Source organism: Blastomyces gilchristii (assembly GCF_000003855.2).
Source record: "Blastomyces gilchristii SLH14081 genomic scaffold supercont1.11, whole genome shotgun sequence".
Classification (NCBI taxonomy): Eukaryota; Fungi; Ascomycota; class Eurotiomycetes; order Onygenales; family Ajellomycetaceae; genus Blastomyces; species Blastomyces gilchristii.
This window is the reverse complement of record NW_003101672.1, coordinates 1222200-1240859: the sequence shown is the minus strand read 5'-3', so window position 1 is coordinate 1240859 and position 18660 is coordinate 1222200. Positions and strand designations below refer to the sequence as shown.

Genomic DNA, 18660 nt, shown 5'->3' with positions numbered 1-18660 from the left:
TTCTCGTTCTCAATGAATATAAATTATTATTAAGGGTAAATCGTTTAATTGGCAACTGGCCTACATGTAAATTTGACACTTGAAAGAGGTGGGAGTTGAATAAATGGAAGAATATATAAGTCAAAAATCGTAAAATCAATCGTAATATTTGTCTATACGTTATAGATGGTGTTGGTGTTCATCGTATACTCGTCTAGCCTCGGGGGGGGGGGGGGGGGGTTCTCGCTGTCCTAACCAGAGGACCCGCAATATCGTGGAATTTATTTTCACTTTTCTATCGCCATGCAAAAAAGGGAGTTTAAAATAAAGTCAAAGAAAACAAAGGGGATGTCATAAAACCATCAATCAATGCGAATAGAGGGTAGAGCAAGATGATAAGAGGCAAAATGAAAAAAATTAGCCATTCAAAAACACTGTTTTCTCTGCATTATTTCTTCGTTTGAGACAACCAGTCAATGCGTTGCCTCTCCCCATGCAACTGCCTTTCGGGGGAAAACACGCTTGTACAAGCTAATCCCAATCGCATCCTGCGGATTAATTTTCGCATCAAACGTCGCCTTGAAATACCCATGCGTCCCCAGACTCTCCTTGATATACCCGCTGCGGCCCCGCTTCGTCCACAGCTGCAGCGCCTTGAACCAATTCACATCCTCCGCGTTGAAGAACATGTACCGCACCGTGACGACCTTCTTGTGGATCTTGTACGGGTGGCCGGTCAGGATGACGCGCTTGGCAACGACGCGCGAATGGTCCGGCGCCATGGTTGTGCCGGTGCCGATGAGCTCCCAGGTATCGAGCTCTCCATTATCCGCGCTTGAATCCATGGCTTCGGTGTCTGCGGCAGCGGCGGCGGCTGTGTTTTTAAATACTAGGACTGGTATCGAACCCCAGGAGACCGGGCCGATGAATGTAGCTACGGCGCTGCGGCCTGGATGTAGGTATCTATCGAACTTGTGGACGTTGTTGGGAGTGTTGCCGGCGGCGGAGAAGAGGGGTTTGATCATCAGACGGCGTGGGCCGCATTGGATGATTAGTTCTTCTTTGGATTTGAGAGGTTCTGTGACGGTGGAGTTTAGGGTCATGTTGATGTTAACGACTGCGTGTTTATGTTCGTGTCGGAGAAGCGAGAAGAGAGAAGTTGGCTGTGACGAGAGCGACCTTAGGTGTGGAGGTACGTCGCTGAGATGAACGTCAACGCGGGAACCGGGCTTGACGCCACCGACGAGCGCTTCCCGGAGACATTGGTTTTTGGAGCCCCTGTAGTCAACGATTTGTAACAGGCGACGCCAGTCTTCAGGCTCGTGTGCTCTGTCTTCTTCCATTTCCCACTTGCTCGTTTTAAGGCTTTTAAGGCCCCTGTATCTAGCTAGTCTTTCTCGTGCAATTGTAGATGGGTGAAGCTCAATTTCATCGGGAAATTCTAAGTCCTCTTTCGCTTCATTCTTTCGGCTAGCGCGATATTCTTCTATTTGTTGCGCCTCGTCTTCAGGTGATGGGTCGAGGAACATCTCTGATTGTGGATATTCGGAAGGGCCACCAGCTTCAGTCATGGCGTCTCTCTTGTCCATATTGAAAAAGCCATCTTCTGGCCCGGCTGGAGTGTCCAGGTCCATGTCTTCATCGACATCATCCATTTCATCCACTAGGTCAGAACCGGAGTCAGAGAGATCATCAAGGTACCATGCCGCCTGATAATCAGACGTGCCCTTGGGCAGGCGCCTTGGCCGTGCCGTATGCTTGTCATCGCCATCCGAGAAGTAGTGGTAGTCATCAAGGAGTACCCCTTTCTTCTCCGTGTCGGCCAGAGAGAAAGTTTCATCCATCATGACGACTTCCTCGGGGGCAACTGTAGCCAAATCGTCACAATCAGCGCTTGGTTGATCCAAAACTTGCGGTTCCGCTGTGTCGTCGATATTCATTGCATGATCTCCCTTCTTCTGTTTAGCTGACGGCAATGGCGCAGCGGTAATCGATGAGATTTTATAATCACCCCATGTAGGTATATGGACCAAGCGGTCAGCTTTCAAGCCCCTACCCCGTACGACACCGGTGACCACAACTTCGTTAGATGCGTCAGAAGACGATTCGGGCCATTGTATAGACTCAATAAGCATCCAGCTTCTATCATCCCGCCAACGAATCCCTTTTGGCGTCGCCGTACATATGCCGCGTACTATGTTAGAACATTCCTGCCTTGAATCCAGCGAATGCACCTTGTCTAGTGTGGGGAAGAAATGTGTGATGAAAGACTTGAGCGAAGCAGTAATCTGTGGGCGCTTTTTGGGAGGCATGATTTTCTCGAGCCCCTGAAATTGATAATTGTCAATGACTAAAATACAGCAAAGGCTTGGTATATAAGGGCACCTATCACATACCTGTGTTACCGCAAGCACATTGGATATTCCTTGACCTTCAATCGCCCGCAGCATTAACTGAGCCCCTTCGTCCAGTGTATCGTCCGCGGGCAGGATAAAAATGACAAAATCTGCCAAGCGACAAGCATCCAGTGCGCTAATCAAATCTTTTTTTGTTGGAAGGTATAGAATATTCTGCTTAAATCTCTCTATGCGAACACGGCACGTATGTCCTTGAATATCTGTTTCCGGAATATCGAGGCTCTCGTTCAAGCTCCTGATGGCCGCATCGGTGTCCACGGTGTCTGCAATGGGGATAACGGCAACATGTCGTGATGCTCCATTCTGGCCTGAGAATATGCTCACGGATTCGGACTTGTTTTGGTGCTTCAGTCTTTGTTTCTGGCGTGTTTGATTGCGGCGATCAAGTTTCGACATCAATTGTTGGTGGGGAGTTTTGCGACTGCCCCTCTCCTCGATTTTGCCTATCGTGAAAATACATTAGTCTATGTGCAACAATATAAGAAAAGCTGAAAGAAGTATTATAATTTATTTTCCAAGCAAGGAACCTCTCACCTTTGGACAAGTCCTTAAGAGCGCCTTTGGAAAGATGCTTTGACTTGAACGCCTTATTTACAGATTTGGTGGTATTCCGGTGGTGGTGCGGAACAGCCACAGCGCTGGGTGCCATGGTGTGCGAACCGGAACCCTTGAACCTGAAAGGAAGGGAGGCCAGGTTGACGGCAATATAAAGCAATGGCCTGTTGGCCAAATAGAACAGCGAAACCCGGTTACCAATCCTCTCCCGTCTGAGTATATCTTTTTGCGATATGAATATTAATTTTTTTGTGCCGTCGATAAATTGGAATGTAGGCCAGGTCACATGATGACATGTTTGCTGTGTTTGCAACAAGCGAATCTTGGCATCAATTTTCCAAAATCGCAAAGCCACAGAAAAGAATGCTTCGAGATGGGAGATTCTATACATCGGTGACGCGCCTATTCTGGGCCATTCATTCAGGGTTTGTTGCTTGCTTCCTTAGTAGTTGATATAAAGCCACTCGTCACAACTATGGAGGTTCAAGCCGTTCCAAAAGCGAAGGCTGTCTCTCGCAAACCATCCAACAGAAACATCACCGAGTCGCGGGAAGACAAGCAGCGACTAGCAGAGGCGCGGAAAAAATACGGACGAGGCAAACAAATCAATGCGAAGAGCGTGAAGGACAGGAAGTTACGAAGCAATCTAAAGAGCCTGGAAGCAAAATATAAAGATGCAGCACTAAAGGCTAAGGACGCGGAGATCCTGTTGGAAAATGAGCACGGTTACTTGGAACCCGAAGGTGAGCTCGAGAAAACGTATAAAGTACGACAAGATGAGATCAAGGACAGTGTGGGCATAGAGACGGCAAAGAAGGGATTCGAACTCAAGCTGGAGGACCTGGGTCCCTACTCGGCTGATTATACGAGAAACGGACGAAAGCTATTGCTGGGTGGGCGGAAAGGTCATGTCGCAACCATGGACTGGCGAGACGGGAAGCTGGGATGCGAGCTGCAGCTCGGAGAGACAGTGAGAGATGCCAAATGGCTGCATAACGATCAGTTCTTCGCTTTGGCGCAGAAGAAATATGTCTACATATACGATCATGCAGGGGTTGAGATACATTGTTTGAATAAGCATGTCGAGGCTACACATCTAGAATTTCTACCTTACCATTTTCTCCTTGCCAGTGTTGTGAGTATATAAAGAATGGCCCAATTTTGGCCACTCCATTTGCTAACACATTTTCTGTTTTACAGGCTACCAGTGGATATCTCAAGTACACCGACACATCGACCGGCCAACTAGTAGCAGAACTAGCGACCCGTCAGGGCTCGCCGACTTCCCTTTGTCAAAACCCCTATAACGCCATCCTACACGTCGGACACCAAAACGGCACCGTTTCTCTCTGGTCTCCCAATTCCTCAACATCCCTCGTCAAAGCACTCACCCACCGCGGGCCAGTTCGGTCAGTAGCGGTCGACCGACAAGGCCGATACATGGTATCAACAGGTCAGGATTTGCGCATGGCAGTATGGGACATCCGCATGTTGAAGGAGGTTCATAACTACTCCGTCCCCCAGCCTGGCTCCAGTGTAGCCATCAGCGACCGCGGCCTCACCGCCGTTGGCTGGGGCACACAGCTCAGTGTTTGGAAAGGATTGTTCACCGCTGCAGCTGCAGAACAGGAGAAGGTCCAAAGTCCATATATGGCCTGGGGCGGCGACGGGAAACGCATTGAGCGCGTCCGCTGGTGTCCATATGATGATATTCTCGGCGTGTCGCACGAGAAAGGATTTGCCAGCCTAATCGTGCCGGGCAGCGGAGAGCCTAACTTTGACGCTTCCGAAGCCAACCCATACGAGACCACGAAGCAACGACAGGAGGCAGAAGTCCGAGGACTGCTTACGAAGCTGCAGCCAGAGATGATATCGCTCAACCCTGACTTTGTGGGCAATCTTGATCTCGTGAGCGAGGCTACGCGCAGAAAGGAGCGGGACCTCGATCGGAAGCCTGATGATATTATTGAGAAGTTGAAGAATCGGGGTCGTGGGAGGAATAGTGCGTTGCGCAAGTATTTGCGTAAGAAAGCGGGGAAGAACGTTATTGATGAGAAGAGACTCAAGGCTGAAGAGTTGCGGAAAGAACGGTCGTCTAGGGCGAAGGAGAATCTTCAGCGCGAGAAGGCTGGTTTGGGGCCCGCCCTTGGACGGTTTGCGAGGGTGCGATCCTCCTAGGTCGTTAGGGTGTGTTTGTCGGTTTTTTCCAGCAACCCAGAGGTCAGGATACTGGCAAGTAAGTAGCCATGCAGCTATCGTCACTGATTGTTCTGCACCAATACACTTTTCGTTCGGCATTTGGTTTATTTTTGAAAATACCCATGGCGTTACAATATTATTTTTATTCCAGCGTTGCATCGCACAGGAGTACGTACTGGATTCGGAATGGATATGGAATTTGTACGGATTAGAAAAAAATTTCGGAAAGGAGAGTATAGAAATCATAATCTTTCAGTTGAGCTTTGCCACATAATTATATGATTGCTAGGTATGAATCCCACGTCCCTTACGGCATGCTATTTGAATTGGGAACTAGCTCTCGCCGCGCCAACACTTTTCTGGAATGCGTCTCTGTCGCATGTGCCAGATGAAGAAGGCCCATGGATGCACGGATTCCTTAACAATGACAATTTAGATACGAAATAAGCAATGGGATCAAGCTCATTTTAGTCCTTCAAACAGCCCCGGACCCTCTAACCGCCCCATCCTTCCACCTCTGCAGGCTAACATCATATGCCCCGCTAGCCTTCCATGCGCTTAAAATCAGCTCAACAATATGCTCAATCCCTTTCCCACTCTTCACCTCTGCGAAAACCGTCGGCCCCCCTTCTCTCATCTTCGCCGCATCCCTCTCCATAACCGATAAATCTGCCCCGACCGCCTCTGCCAAATCAATCTTATTCACAACCAACAAATCACTCCCCGTTATGCCAGGCCCTCCCTTCCGGGGGATCTTGTCCCCGCCCGCCACATCGATGACGTAGATGATGAAATCGGCTAGTTCGCGCGAGTAGTTGGCGGCTAGGTTGTCGCCACCGGATTCTATCAGGAGGAGATCGCTCTGGAATTGTCGCTGAAGGGATTGCAGGGCGAGTAAGTTGGCGCTGATGTCCTCACGGACGGCGGCGTGCGGGCAGCCACCAGTTTCGATGGCGCGGATGCGAGATGGAGAGAGGGCTTTGTTACGAGTGAGGAATTCGGCGTCCTCCCTGTTTTAAGATTGGAAGGAACGCGTGAGATGGGATTTGCGTTTTGGTTATAACCAGCAAACAGGAGTACCTCACCTACCTCGTAAATATATCATTCGTCACGACAGCGAGGTTATATTCGTCACGCAGGGCCAGACAGAGTGCCAGCATCAATGCTGTCTTTCCTGAACCTACAGGCCTGTATTAACACATATAAGTCAGCAAATAGTATCGTATCGCTATAGGAACGTATGTCATATACTCCGTCCCATAGATAGCTGATCTGGACTGCCAGAGCTATACAAACCAAGAGAGGGGGAGATAAGGTCTTACCCTCCAATACCAATAGTGAACGCCCTGCCCGTCCAATCGCGCCCTTCAATAACAGGCATCTCCCGATTCAGATATGAGCCAGGACCATCGAGGATCTCATGGGTATGGCCGTGCGCGCCACCATCATGAGTATGGGAATGACCCCGTGAGTGGTCGTGCGTAGCCATTGGTTCGGGAAGCTGTGTGATACGGGGAATATTTAATAAGGGTAACGAGTCAGTCGTACAGGGCGTGCGAACTTAAATCAATTGGACTTGATAGCAAAGGAAGCAGTAGCTGTTTATCTTGATAATACTAGTTGGGGGGGGGGTGGGATGTGGAGGTTTGGAAATTGTGGTGCGCCTAGGTTTGGTGGGGGGCACGGCAAAAGGCAGGCGGCGGCCATGAATAGGGTTTCGGCATTAACGACCCTGTCTCGGGGCCATGATAATAATAATATGTTGGTTAATCAGTAATCAGTAACTAATCATATTATTATCATTGTTGCCAGGAGTACGGAGTACGGAGTACGCGGGACAATAGATAACCAATAAACCGGTAGATAAGTAAGTTAAAAGGTAATAAATAGTATTGTCTAGAACCAAAGCGGTAACTACCATTTAATAGCCCCTTTCTGCGTTGGAAAATCCCAGATGTACGATACCAATATATTATTACCCAACAGAAACAAAATGACATCATGGAAGAAAGTGTAGCAAGGAGTGAACACCCAAATATGCCCTTTTCCAAGCCTTGTTGCAAAAACTATCATCTTCATTTAAGACTTCTCTTCTGCAGTACGCAATGGAAAAAAATCAAAAATTACTCCAAAAATAGTGAGATGAGCTTCCGCAAAGAACTTAAAAACAGGTTAATCAAAATATCAGGACATCGAAGCAAGTAGCTAGGTTAGTGTTTGAATATAATGGCAATAAAGGATGAAAAGGAATAAATTTGCAGCAAGCAAAACCAGTATCACGTCAAAATCCAAGTAATGTAACATGGAAAAGGCAAGTTATAGAATCCCCATTTAGCCAAGCAAATAACATAGCGGAGTTTGTTAATAGATGGGGGCAGGAGATGAGTTGGGAAGTTTTGGCCGGGGACAGCATGCCAAATGTGGGCGATCAACAGGACAAGATGGTATCCGCAGAAATTATAATTCCTGATGTCTTGGAGTGGATTGAATCAATCCCTGAGCCAGGGAAGATTGGGGGGAGGGGAGGAACCGGTGTAAGGGAAATATCAACGGAAACCCCAATGCATCGACGCCTGAGGACCATGAACAAGACAAGAACTGCGGAAATAAAACACAATGGCCGTGGAAAAAAAAAAAAAAAAAAAAAAAGAAAAAAAAAATCATCAAATATTAAGTGCGGTAGGAGGAATGATAAGAACGCAAAAAATACCATCATTGTCGCGTCGAACAGCATGTAAGTTGGCGGTGCCTACTCGCATCCATCCAGCACAAGCAGTCAAGCCCAAGCAAAGTGCACGCCATTTGCGAAAAGGAAATATAGAAAACAGGGTGGTTCAGAAAATGTAAAAACAGCCGATCTACTCCGGCAAAAAACCTATGAAAACAATAGATAGTGCAAAAATGTAAAAACTTAGGGGAACAACCGCAAGTTGCCAAAAAACGCAGGAAATAGTTAGCAACAGTACGGGGCGATCACGCACACAGAACCGTCACGAATACATAAAAGCCAAGGGGAGAGAAAAACACACCCGCAAAATATAACCAGACAAGGGATCCGTAGTGCAATTCCAAGGTTTATAAACAGCAAGGGCGCCACGCCATAATAACAAAACAACGAAAAACTAGCAATCCCTACCAATGGTTATCCAAAATAAATCGAAAAGGGAAAGGAGAAGAGAGCAAGGAGAAGAAAACAGACGCCCAAGAAAAACATATTCCAAAGGCATGTAGACAAACGCCAAGTCCGTCTCGAGAGGGGTGTCAGGAATGAGAAAAATTAAAAGCAAGTGAAAACGACGAAGGGAATATTTGGGGGGGTGGGGGCTGACATTCTTCTGTTCCTACCTTAACTTTAGCTTGTGCCTTTCTGCCTTTTGCCGCCAACCCTTGGACTAGCTTTTGGCGCCTTGGATGCGCCCGACCCTGTGCCGTTTACTTCTGCAATTTGAGCATTATCATCTTCGGTCTTGATAGCGCTTCGGCGGCGTTTGTTGCTCACATTGGGGCTGGTATTAGCGCTCGTTCCTTGGCTGCCACTTGTGTTGGTTCCCTGCTGACTTTGCTGCGCAACCATTGCAACAGGGCCCGCCATGTTGTTCTGTGCCGGACTAGGTGTATGGTTTGGTCCCCCGAGGTGCGGAGAGCCCTGTGCCCCTGGTAATCCCAGATGAGCTACTGCAGGTGAGAATTGTGTCGGCCCGTTAAGACTCGGTGTGCGTTGTCCAGGTGGCTGCTGAACTCCCAAGTGACCTGGGCCGAATCCAAGACTCTGAGGAGCGTTGAATGAAGCAACTAATTGACGGAGAGCATCGTGTGGTGATAGATGAGGGTGTTGTATGGAATACTGAAATAATGTTTGCATTTGAGATATTGTCTCTGCCACCTATAAATGCAGTGGGCTGTTAGACCGGCAACTTTATGAAGAAGCAAATATTGTCATACCTCTAAAAACTTCATAACAGCAGGTGGAACGCCGTGTTCGGTAACAATAGAATCAGGTGCGGTAAATGAGGGTACGGCTGGTTGCTTTTGCTGTGCTCTCTTAGCAAGCCCTTTGCCAACCTTCGGGCTCTGTTTCTGGTCTGGTGAGACTGGTTGAAGCCGAGTACGCGGAATGTACTCTGTGTGATTCTTAGTAATGAGCTCTAGTAGGTCTAGTTTACCATGTATATCGTATTGAGCTCGCAAAGTGCCGTTGGCAACAAGCTGGAATACACGTCAGTAAAAAGATTATATTCAGCTCAAGTAGTGAGGGCTTACTTGACAATCATTAGACATGTAGCTAATGAAACTCGTCTTGGGACTCTCCACAATTTGGCTACCGTTAGGAAGATCTTTTTCTTGCACACTCTCAACAATCATTTGTATGTGCTTTATACCGCTAGAAAAATGGGTGTGGTAATATCGGGCAAGAGCAGGAGTAGAGATCTCGAACTGTTTGGTTCCTTGCTCCGGACTCCAAACGCCCTGTCGTAGGACCCCACTCGGTGAAAAGAATTGATCTACAAAACGGGCCCAATATTCTATTCCAGGCTGGGGTTTTTGACTCTAAAAAATTAAGGTCTCTAGTCAGTCATGAAAGGAGAAAGTTTAACAAACTGAGTTGCAGGGTTCACTCACGGAATATGCGCTCAGGTGTTCAGCGAATGTGACTAATCGAAGAACGCCGGACCTTTTCATAGGGTTGGCCATTCTTTGAGGCATCATCATTGCGGATCCGGCACCCTGCTGCTGTGCTCTGAGTTGCGCTTCATGGGGAGTCATTTGATGTGGCTGCGGATGTTGTTGTGGGGGTTGGGTTTGAGAATTTGGCCCTTGCGGCTGCGGTTGGGATTGTTGCTGGGGTTGTTGTCCCTGTTGCGGAGGTGCTTGGGATGATGGAGGCTGCGGTTGGTTCGATTGCTGGGGCTGTTGTGATGGAGTATTGCCTTGACTTGGAGGCCCTGGTTGCGGATGTGTGGTGCCGCTCTGGCCATCGTGCATAGATTGCGGTTGGGGTCCACCTCGTTGGGCGTTTTGCTGGTTCTGTTGATTTTGCTGTGCCGCTAATTGCAAAGCAAGGAATTGTTGCTGCTGTTGCATATTATGCGGTTGTCCGTGATGCCCTTGAGCCTGTAAATGTTGTTGTAGAGGATGAAGAGGAAAGTTAACTGGTCGCATATTGGGATTAGATTGCACAGCAAGCTGTACCGCGTTCAATCCTTGGGTTCCATTGGGTAAGGAAGCGGGGATCCCTCCATGCTGTGGCTGTTGCTGTGGCTGTTGTTGTGGTTGATTATGCTGCGGCTGCTGCTGCTGAGGCTGGTTGTGCTGCTGCGGTTGATGTTGCGGCTGCTGTTGTTGCTGCTGTTGCTGCTGCTGCTGCTGTTGTTGCTGCTGCTGCTGTTGTTGCTGTTGTTGCTGCTGCTGCTGTTGTTGATGGTGCTGCTGCATCATCATTTGTCGTTGTCTCAACATTTGTTGTTGATGTTGTTGTACTAGTTGAGGGTTGGCAGGATCTAGAAGCGCATACGTGAATTAGCCATAACGCATCATGAAATGGAAATCCAAATAGCGCACTAGTCATATGAGAAAATAAGGAAGCCTTCTAGCGCGAAGGTGTATTTCGTAAATGCTTGGGAAAATATTGTGGATACAGGGAGCAAACAAAAGGGGCATTGAAGGCCCAAATTGAAGAAAAATGGTGCGAAAAAAAAGCTTACAGGTTTGTCCCATTTGTTGAGGTGGAAACATTTGATGCCCATGGGCAGGACCGAGATGGGACAAGGCATGAGCGCTCGGGCCGGTGGTGCCTGGCGGTATCCCGCCAACCACAGGACCCCCTTGGGTCACTTGTTGGGCCCCTGGAGCGGAAACGCCAGGATGCATCTGCTGCACTATACCCCCACCCGGGCCTTGTCCAGCGAGATGCGCCGCGTTTGGATGTTGGCCTGCGGCCATGGGATGACCGGGAGGCATCACCGGATGGTGAGCCATGCCGACTTGATGGGCAGGAAAAGGCTGCGCCATCATCATCGCCGGCTGAAGAAGTCGCCGATTTCGGGACCCCGAAAAAGAACAACTCTATAATTCTGCTGGATTAAGACTTGGTTTGAAGTGATGTTGGAAAAATTGACCACACTGAACGACGTGCAGTTGGTATGAATGAGGTTTCCGACTTAGGACGCGACTAGCACGCCACGGTTTGTCGGTCGATCGTCGAGAATTCGCGCAATTTCGATCATGAGAAGGGATACTCTCGCAGCCTCCGCCTTCAGGGCAAGAATCGTATCTAACATATCAGTCAGCAGCGGGATAGCGATGAGTGCGTGCAGGGAGCAAAATAGGACTGCTACGTTGTAGGTTGGAGGGGTGGGGGCCGGGCAGAGGAGAACAAACCTACCTTGCACAGTCCGGTCACCAGCGTGAGGTGACCATCCAGCGGCGCACAGGATCAAAGGTGGCCGTGTCCACCGAAAGCGTTTGAAAAGAGCTGGGAGAGCGATGTGCCAGGCGTCGGGATGAGCGCATGTTGAGACTTCAAGTTCCCCCAAGTGGAAATGGACGGGGCGTTGTGACAGTCTCCGCTAGTCCCGATGGAGGTTAGTGGAATCACGTGTATCCCACGCTGCGGCTCTTTGTTCTGAGTCAGCAGCTTGTTGTCGCTTAAATTAGCGGATCTGCGGATTTTCCGCTCCGATATTTAATCTCGTCCGGCACCAACGACGATTTTTTTTTTTCCTTCTCCCGCATTCCATCTTCTTCACTCCCCAACAATGCTGATATCTTTCTCACCACGGACAAGACCATGTTGTTATGAAAATTATGATAATGTCTCGCAGCACTTTATTGATGCTCTACTAATGTATTCAACACGGGATGGGACCCGTGTACTGGCTTGTAGCCAATGATTGATGGTCAGTACAGTACTCACTTCCCACATGCCCTCCGAGCGTCTCTAGGATGACAACCCTTCTCAATACTTCTTTCATACCCTGAGTCGACCTTGAAGAAACATTCGGACCTTCCCTCTCCGGTTGGTCTGCTACTTGCCAGTACTTTTTGTCTGATTACATCTACTATCCACACACTATCGTAATTGCCCTTGAAAATAGCTATTGGACTTGATGCTGATGAAGAGGCTGTTAATAGGTTTCACATTGAAATCTTCAGATGCTTTCAACTAACTACAGGGTTTCGTTTTTCTTCTCCCAATACAATCTCTAAAAGAGTCTCTAATGTAAGTCGAAAATTCCCCCTTCATTTTACATCTTCCTTGCCCCCTACCTCTCATGATGAAATTTTTTCCTACATTCGCAGTTTCCACGCTAGCCGTCGCATGAACCTATTAAGTCGACGTGTCGTTGAGCGGACAATTAATTGCCTAACCTTGGATGTCTGATTTTTTGCACCAATCTACAATTATTTTTGCATTACCCAATTATTTCTCTATCAAATTGGCTAACGTACGCAATTCGTCTTAGGCATATATTACGTTTCGCGTTGGCTAAACGTCAGCCTTGATATTTATCACACACCTTCTTGAAGGCTTGAAGAGGGTAATCACTGAGATATAAGCAGGATCAACATGCAATTGTTGGCATTTCTAAATCATAAAATAGTTTAGTTATTGCAGCAATATGATTTTTGTTCATAGTCTCCATCGAAGAGTTCATTTTTCAAATACTCCCTCTGGGCTTTTTGGGGTTTCAAGTCGTGAAATTTTTTTATCACATCAAATAAAATGTGTTCTAGAGAAATTCACGTAATTAGCTTGAGGTAATAACTGCCTATTCGCGGAAATACCCCAAACATCTATATGTATATATTCTCGAGGCTGTGGAAAAGGCGGCCTGGAAAAAGATAGAAAACTCTTTGGAATATGCAAAATAAATCTCTGATATTGAACGTGGGTGTGTCGAGATGGATAGGTACGATTAGATCCCATTATGAAGATTCACATCGAACATCAAGTATTCAAGAAGCTATATACACTAAGGCTAACAAAACAACCAAAGAAAAAAGAGGGAGGAACGAAACCAATCGGTCTCAAAAGAGGTATGAAAATCCATCAAATATGCAATCTGAGAAATCTGTACCCTCTCAAGCTCTTAAGCTCTCAAGTATATTCCCATTCCGTCTATATGTTCCTTAAAACCGAATCAATACCGCCCGGCCGGCGGCGAGGCGGAGAGCTCTGCTATAGGAGCGGCAGAATTATCGGGCAGCTCCGCCACGTGGGCCCAGTTAGAGTGACTGCCCGCATCCTTCTCTACAACGGAAAAAGGGGGTGGCGGCGGGTAGCCGTCTGGCGATGTTGGTTTGGAATCGAGCTCGCTGGGACTGGGGTGGTATTCGTGTTTTTTCGTCGGCGCGAATTGCGCCGGTTTTTCTGGCGGTGGTGGGGGGAGAGGATTATCATAACTGTTGACTGGAGGTGCGGTATCTGTCTTAGTTCGACGTCGACGGTAGGCTAGGAATCCAAAGGCGGCTAGGACGCCGACGCCTGCGCATACCCCAATCGCTGTCCCGGCAATTGCTCCTCCGGACATTGATGAGCCCCCCTCTGACGGCCCCGGCGATGCTGCTTCTGGGTCCTCTTGATCTGTTGGTGATGGACCGGGTGTCACATCAGTCCCCTGCGCTGTGATACTACCCTGAGTAGAGAGCGTTGTGGGTTCGGCAGTTGTAGCAGTTTCTCCAGTCTTTCTTGAGGTAGAGGTCTCATTGGCAGTTGGTACAGGCTTTTTTGAGGACTTGCTATCCGTTGCTGTGGGGTCATTTTTCTTCGATGTTGTCGTCGTCGCCGACGGCAGCCGCTTCGACGCCCTGTTGTTACCATTGCCGTCGATCGTGTCGATGAGATACGACCTCACCCACGGCTGGCCTAAGTTCCTGGGACCCCAGACCAGACACGACCAGCCGTTTTCGTCCTGGCACTTATCGTCGGCGAACATATGAACGCAAAATTCCGTGCCTTGGGGATCAAATTTGTACTGCTTCCCTTTTGACATATTGATCTCCGAACAACCTTTTGTAGTTCTGCCCGTATGGAAATGTTCTGCATTGTTTGCATCGTGCCAAAGCAAGGTCCACGCATGAGACACGCCGACCAGGAGGAAGATATTGAAAGTGAAAAGTAGTAGAGATTTCATTGGGAAAGAGAGGCAGCTGCAAGGAGGCAGCGCTGTGCAATGCAGCTTGGGGGTGTTGATCAAAAGGACATAGGACGGCGGCAATAGACCTCTTCCAGCAAGCCGACCTCAATAAAATCGCCTGAAGGCTTCTGGAGATCGAAGAAGAATGGCCTTTCTCCGTTAATTTGGACGATTTGAAGCGGTAATCCTAAGGTATCATTGTTGGGAGGGCATTCGAATCACGAATGACAACTCGATGGTAAATATTTTCATGGGGAAGTTGGCGATTGAGCCATGTCAAATGGAGAGGGAATTCCACTTATCAAGCGTCCCCAAAGACCAACTGTAGTTAAACGGGGAGCCCGTGTTTTTCGTATTCCAGCCGCACTAGTTTGCGACGGAGCCTTGTCCTTGGCGGGTGATAGCGAAATATACGACCCAAGGCGATTTCCCCCCCGTATTCAAGCAACGGTTGGAAGGGTTCCACATGCAGAAAATCATGAACAAAAATAATCAACGCCATCAGCCCAACTGCGCTTATGAGGGGGGAGATGAGGCTGATTTATAAGTTACAGGGTTAGTGAGGAGCTCATTAAGCTAGCAGGAGGCAAGCTTCAGATACCATCGTCGGTGTCATTTTTTCCATCCTCTGGGGGACACAGCAAGGTGTCCTCACTCTGGTTCATCTAAGAACAGGCAATCCAAAGAAGCCTGAACCCATGCCACGACATGAACATGGATGCGATGAAGTCAAGTCGGATATATTCCAGGTTGACCGTATGTTGGATGTTGGATTAAACCTTGCTCCAATGCCCGCTCGCTGCCGGACTAACAATTCTCCGCCTCCTGGATTCTATGAAAGCTTAGTCAGCCGCCGTATCAAAAAATATCCAGTTTATCACCAACCTGCGTCAGACGAAAATCCTCGATATATTTAGGAGAGATTGAAAGCACCCAAACCACCCGGCATTGTCATCAATCATTCGTCTCGTGCTGTTTCCAACACGAGCTCGCATGTTTTTAGACGTTCCTTTTTTCCTTCACTACCGCTAGACCCGGTGGCGGCGGCTCAAAATTCAGCCCTGCATGCATTCCTCTATTCAATGCCGGCTGCTGTCAGTCCGTCAGGCATATCTGAAAGCGCCATGCCGGATTATTGGTCGTCGAAGACTCCCCTATATTACTCGTACTTTTCATGCCTCCTCGCCCTCTCGCTTTAACCCTAACGACCCTCCACCTTCCGTCGACCCTACCCTCAGTAACAATACTTCCAACACGAACCAAGATTCTGAAGGCCACACCTCACCAAAAGAGAATGCGGAGACGGTAAAGCCTGAAGTGCCACCAACGCCATCTAGGAAACCACAAGGTCCCTATGGCTCCGCTGTTCGCCGCGCCACAAGGAATAGGAGACCTCGAGAACAAACACGTAACGTCGCTATCGTTCCGGATTGGTTCCGTGAACGGAACGTGGTAGCTCAAGATACCACCGTTCAGATTGCGGTACCAACAAACCACGACGTGGAGCTAGAGCCATTGTCTCGTGATCTAGAAGAAGTGGTGAACAAACTTGCTCAAGGCGGCGAGGGCGGTGAGAATGGTGGTTCCGGAGGTCCATCCGCCGCCGGCGCTCGTTATCGCCTAGCTCTAGCCGTTTGGGACGAGCTATGTGCATCTGCTAGGGCGGGACTTAATTTACCAGCGTCTCGATACATTGATGAACCATCGGCGACCAAATCGCATTTGGTCCTGCAGTATCCTGGAGATGGAGGGATTTTCTTTCTCGACGCTGTTGTCAAGAAGTTGGCGGCAAATCTTAAGACCAATCTAATAACGCTAAACGCGCAAGATATTGCTGAACTCTACGCAGAACAGGATCAAGCGGAGGCCGGGGTCCCTAGCTCTATTGCATCGATGGGATATGAAGTTTACCAGTCAAGGAGAGCTTCAAACCCTAAAGAACTTGAGGAAGAAATGGAAGAGGGAGATGAGGATGATAGCCATTCAGCCGAAGAGGAGGATCCAGACATAATACCCAGCCGAAGACAAGATCGTGAGACTTCATTCACCCGAACGATTCCTTTGACAAGTATCCGTGGCTCGGACTTCCTGCAAAACCTCCTGGGGGCTCGGGGTTCCGTAGGTATGGCCAAGGTGATTATTCCACGCCCTCAGCGCGAAGACTTAGAGTCCAGAGAAGAGCTCAGATGTCTACGCATTGCCAATGAACTCCTTTCCATCCCCTGCAAGCATCAACCAAAACCACCACCCGCGCCGGAAGGCCAGAAAGCGTCCGAGTCAGCTCCCGAGTCAGTTCCCGAACCAATCCCTGAACAAGCCAAGACTACTACATTCAGACCAGATCTTATCGTTCAAGTTCAAGACTACAAAGATATACAAAACACCCGCAGCGGATCCATATTTCTTCCCCTTCTTCATAAAGCAGTTCAATCTAAGAGACGGGAAGGACAGAGGGTTATAATCATCGGCACTGTCTCCGGAAAGCAGCCGGAATATCCTCTTGGGAAATCGTATCCTAAACTTGTACAGAGAGACTTCAACGACGAGTTTGCCAGAACAATTGTTGTTACCCCTGCAATGAGCCCACAGGTGGTCGAGACGGTATTTTCAGAAGACATGAAGCGAAGAACCCTTGAGATCAACGTGCGCCACCTGCAGAATATGCTGAGGGTTAGATTAAACGATCCGCAACTAGTAGACACAAGCCTCCTCCGCGGCCCAACCTGGCCTCTGGACACTGCCGCCATCGCAAGCTCCGGTCTTGATGACGGATATTGGTCCTTTGACCGTGTTCACCGGGTTGTGTCGCTTGTGTTGGGTGGTGTAGAAGGCACCGGAAAACTTGATCTTCAGCACATACAACGCAGCATCGATCTTGTGGACAAAAGCGATCGAGCAAAGGGAGACTGGCTCGCTGAGAAGTATCCCAAGGTAAAAGCTACGTCGACAGAACCGGACCGGGAAAGTCTCTTGAAGCAGTTACGGAAGACATGTAACACTCATGAGAAAAAGCTACTTAACGGCGTCGTCGACGCTGAAAGCATCCGCACAACTTTCGATGATGTCCACGCACCCCCGGATACAATCGAGGCTCTCAAAACGCTCACTTCTCTCTCGCTGATCAGACCCGATGCGTTTACTTATGGTGTCCTTTCTACCGATAAAATCCCTGGCTTGCTACTCTATGGCCCCCCAGGAACGGGGAAAACGATGTTGGCCAAGGCCGTCGCGCGACAAAGTGGTGCCACTGTGCTCGAAGTCAGCGGCTCCGAAGTTTATGATATGTATGTGGGAGAAGGGGAGAAGAATGTGAAAGCCATCTTCACATTAGCCAAGAAACTCAGTCCCTGCGTCGTTTTCATCGACGAGGCAGATGCCATCTTTGGTTCTCGAGTTGCAGCCAGCACACGAACAACACATCGAGAACTAATAAATCAATTCCTACGAGAGTGGGATGGCATGAACGAGCTCTCCGCCTTCATCATGGTAGCCACGAATCGCCCCTTTGATCTTGACGACGCTGTCCTCCGACGACTCCCCCGGCGTCTCCTGGTAGACTTGCCCACCGAGCAAGATCGTTTATCAATCCTAAAGATCCATCTCAAGGAAGAGCAAGTGGACCCTTCAGTGGATCTTGCCGAGCTAGCCAGCCGAACGCCTCTCTACTCCGGCTCGGACCTGAAAAATATGTGCGTTGCAGCAGCTCTAGCATGCGTCAGAGAGGAAAATGCGCTCGCAGTCAAGCACACAGGCGAGGAGCCGTACAAATATCCCGAACGACGAACCCTCACCAAAGCCCATTTCGAGCGTGCCATGGAGGAGATCAGCGCGTCGATTAGTGAGGATATGTCGTCTCTTTCCGCCATAAAGAAGTTTGACGAGAAATACGGAGACCGCAAGGGGCGGCGCAAAAAGAGTGCTGGATGGGGATTTGCAGCTCCTGGCGAGGCGCAGAAGAGCACGGAGACTGGACGAGTGAGAGAGTGATTATTAGGGGCGCCAAGGCAGGCAGGGAAACTCTGGGACATATACTTCCATGGGTATTACCACGGATTTACTTGGAATTTTGATTTGATTTCGTTTTATGTTGTCAGTGGGCTGTGGTTGCGTTTCATTTTCATTTGCTGGTGCACACATATAGAGTCCTCTTTGTAAAATTAATGATAGACATGTACTTCTAGTTTGACTTCTATTTTATTTTTCTTAAGCCCAAAGAAAATAGACGAATAGCGTTATTTCCTTCATACATCCTACTTTATTTTTCGCCAACCGTAAGGTTTGATGCAGGAGGCGCTGGGGTGTGTCATGTGAGCAGGATGGCCTTTTACGGGGTTTTCGCGGGGAAAAACCATATAGATGAATCTACCATCTAC

The 18660-nt window shown here is 48.7% G+C and overlaps 7 protein-coding genes across 8 annotated transcripts; 2 read left to right on the top strand and 5 right to left on the bottom strand.

The window, feature by feature from the left end:
* Positions 1-201: 201 nt before the first annotated feature.
* Positions 202-3209, bottom strand: BDBG_05553 (pre-rRNA processing protein Tsr1). Its single transcript, XM_002623999.2, has 3 exons — positions 2931-3209; positions 2376-2839; positions 202-2306 (listed from the first exon to the last, which is right to left on the bottom strand). Exons 1-3 carry the CDS (start codon positions 3043-3045, stop codon positions 453-455), a joined length of 2433 nt encoding a protein of 810 aa, XP_002624045.1. The 5' UTR covers positions 3046-3209; the 3' UTR covers positions 202-452.
* Positions 3210-3426: 217 nt separating this feature from the next.
* On the top strand, positions 3427-5129 carry BDBG_05552 (small nucleolar ribonucleoprotein complex subunit; the record flags this gene model as incomplete). Its single annotated transcript, XM_002623998.2, has 2 exons — positions 3427-4086; positions 4152-5129. 2 exons carry the CDS (start codon positions 3427-3429, stop codon positions 5127-5129), a joined length of 1638 nt encoding a protein of 545 aa, XP_002624044.1.
* BDBG_05551 (urease accessory protein) lies at positions 3960-7800 on the bottom strand. The gene is made up of 3 exons (XM_002623997.2): positions 6473-7800; positions 6240-6338; positions 3960-6160 (listed from the first exon to the last, which is right to left on the bottom strand). The coding sequence occupies exons 1-3, from the start codon at positions 6637-6639 to the stop codon at positions 5626-5628; spliced, it is 801 nt and encodes a 266-aa protein (XP_002624043.1). The 5' UTR covers positions 6640-7800; the 3' UTR covers positions 3960-5625.
* Positions 7801-8502: 702 nt separating this feature from the next.
* BDBG_05550 (PtaB protein) lies at positions 8503-11165 on the bottom strand (the record flags this gene model as incomplete). The annotated part of the gene is made up of 5 exons (XM_002623996.2): positions 8503-9033; positions 9093-9356; positions 9411-9698; positions 9771-10648; positions 10853-11165. 5 exons carry the CDS (start codon positions 11163-11165, stop codon positions 8503-8505), a joined length of 2274 nt encoding a protein of 757 aa, XP_002624042.2.
* A 143-nt stretch (positions 11166-11308) lies between these two features.
* Positions 11309-11939, bottom strand: BDBG_05549 (uncharacterized protein; the record flags this gene model as incomplete). Its single annotated transcript, XM_002623995.1, has 3 exons — positions 11309-11421; positions 11533-11716; positions 11925-11939. 3 exons carry the CDS (start codon positions 11937-11939, stop codon positions 11309-11311), a joined length of 312 nt encoding a protein of 103 aa, XP_002624041.1.
* On the top strand, positions 11853-18653 carry BDBG_05547. Of its 2 annotated transcripts, none has more exons than XM_002623993.2 (3): positions 11853-12046; positions 12282-12369; positions 12614-18653. In XM_002623993.2, exon 3 carries the CDS (start codon positions 15353-15355, stop codon positions 18272-18274), a length of 2922 nt encoding a protein of 973 aa, XP_002624039.1. In that variant the 5' UTR covers positions 11853-12046; positions 12282-12369; positions 12614-15352; the 3' UTR covers positions 18275-18653. The 2 variants fall into 2 exon arrangements, with proteins under 2 accessions (XP_002624039.1, XP_031579036.1); XM_031722212.1 differs by lacking the exon at positions 11853-12046 and adding an exon at positions 12139-12165.
* BDBG_05548 (uncharacterized protein) lies at positions 12696-15081 on the bottom strand. The gene has a single exon (XM_002623994.2). It carries the CDS (start codon positions 14282-14284, stop codon positions 13292-13294), a length of 993 nt encoding a protein of 330 aa, XP_002624040.2. The 5' UTR covers positions 14285-15081; the 3' UTR covers positions 12696-13291.
* Positions 18654-18660: the final 7 nt, after the last annotated feature.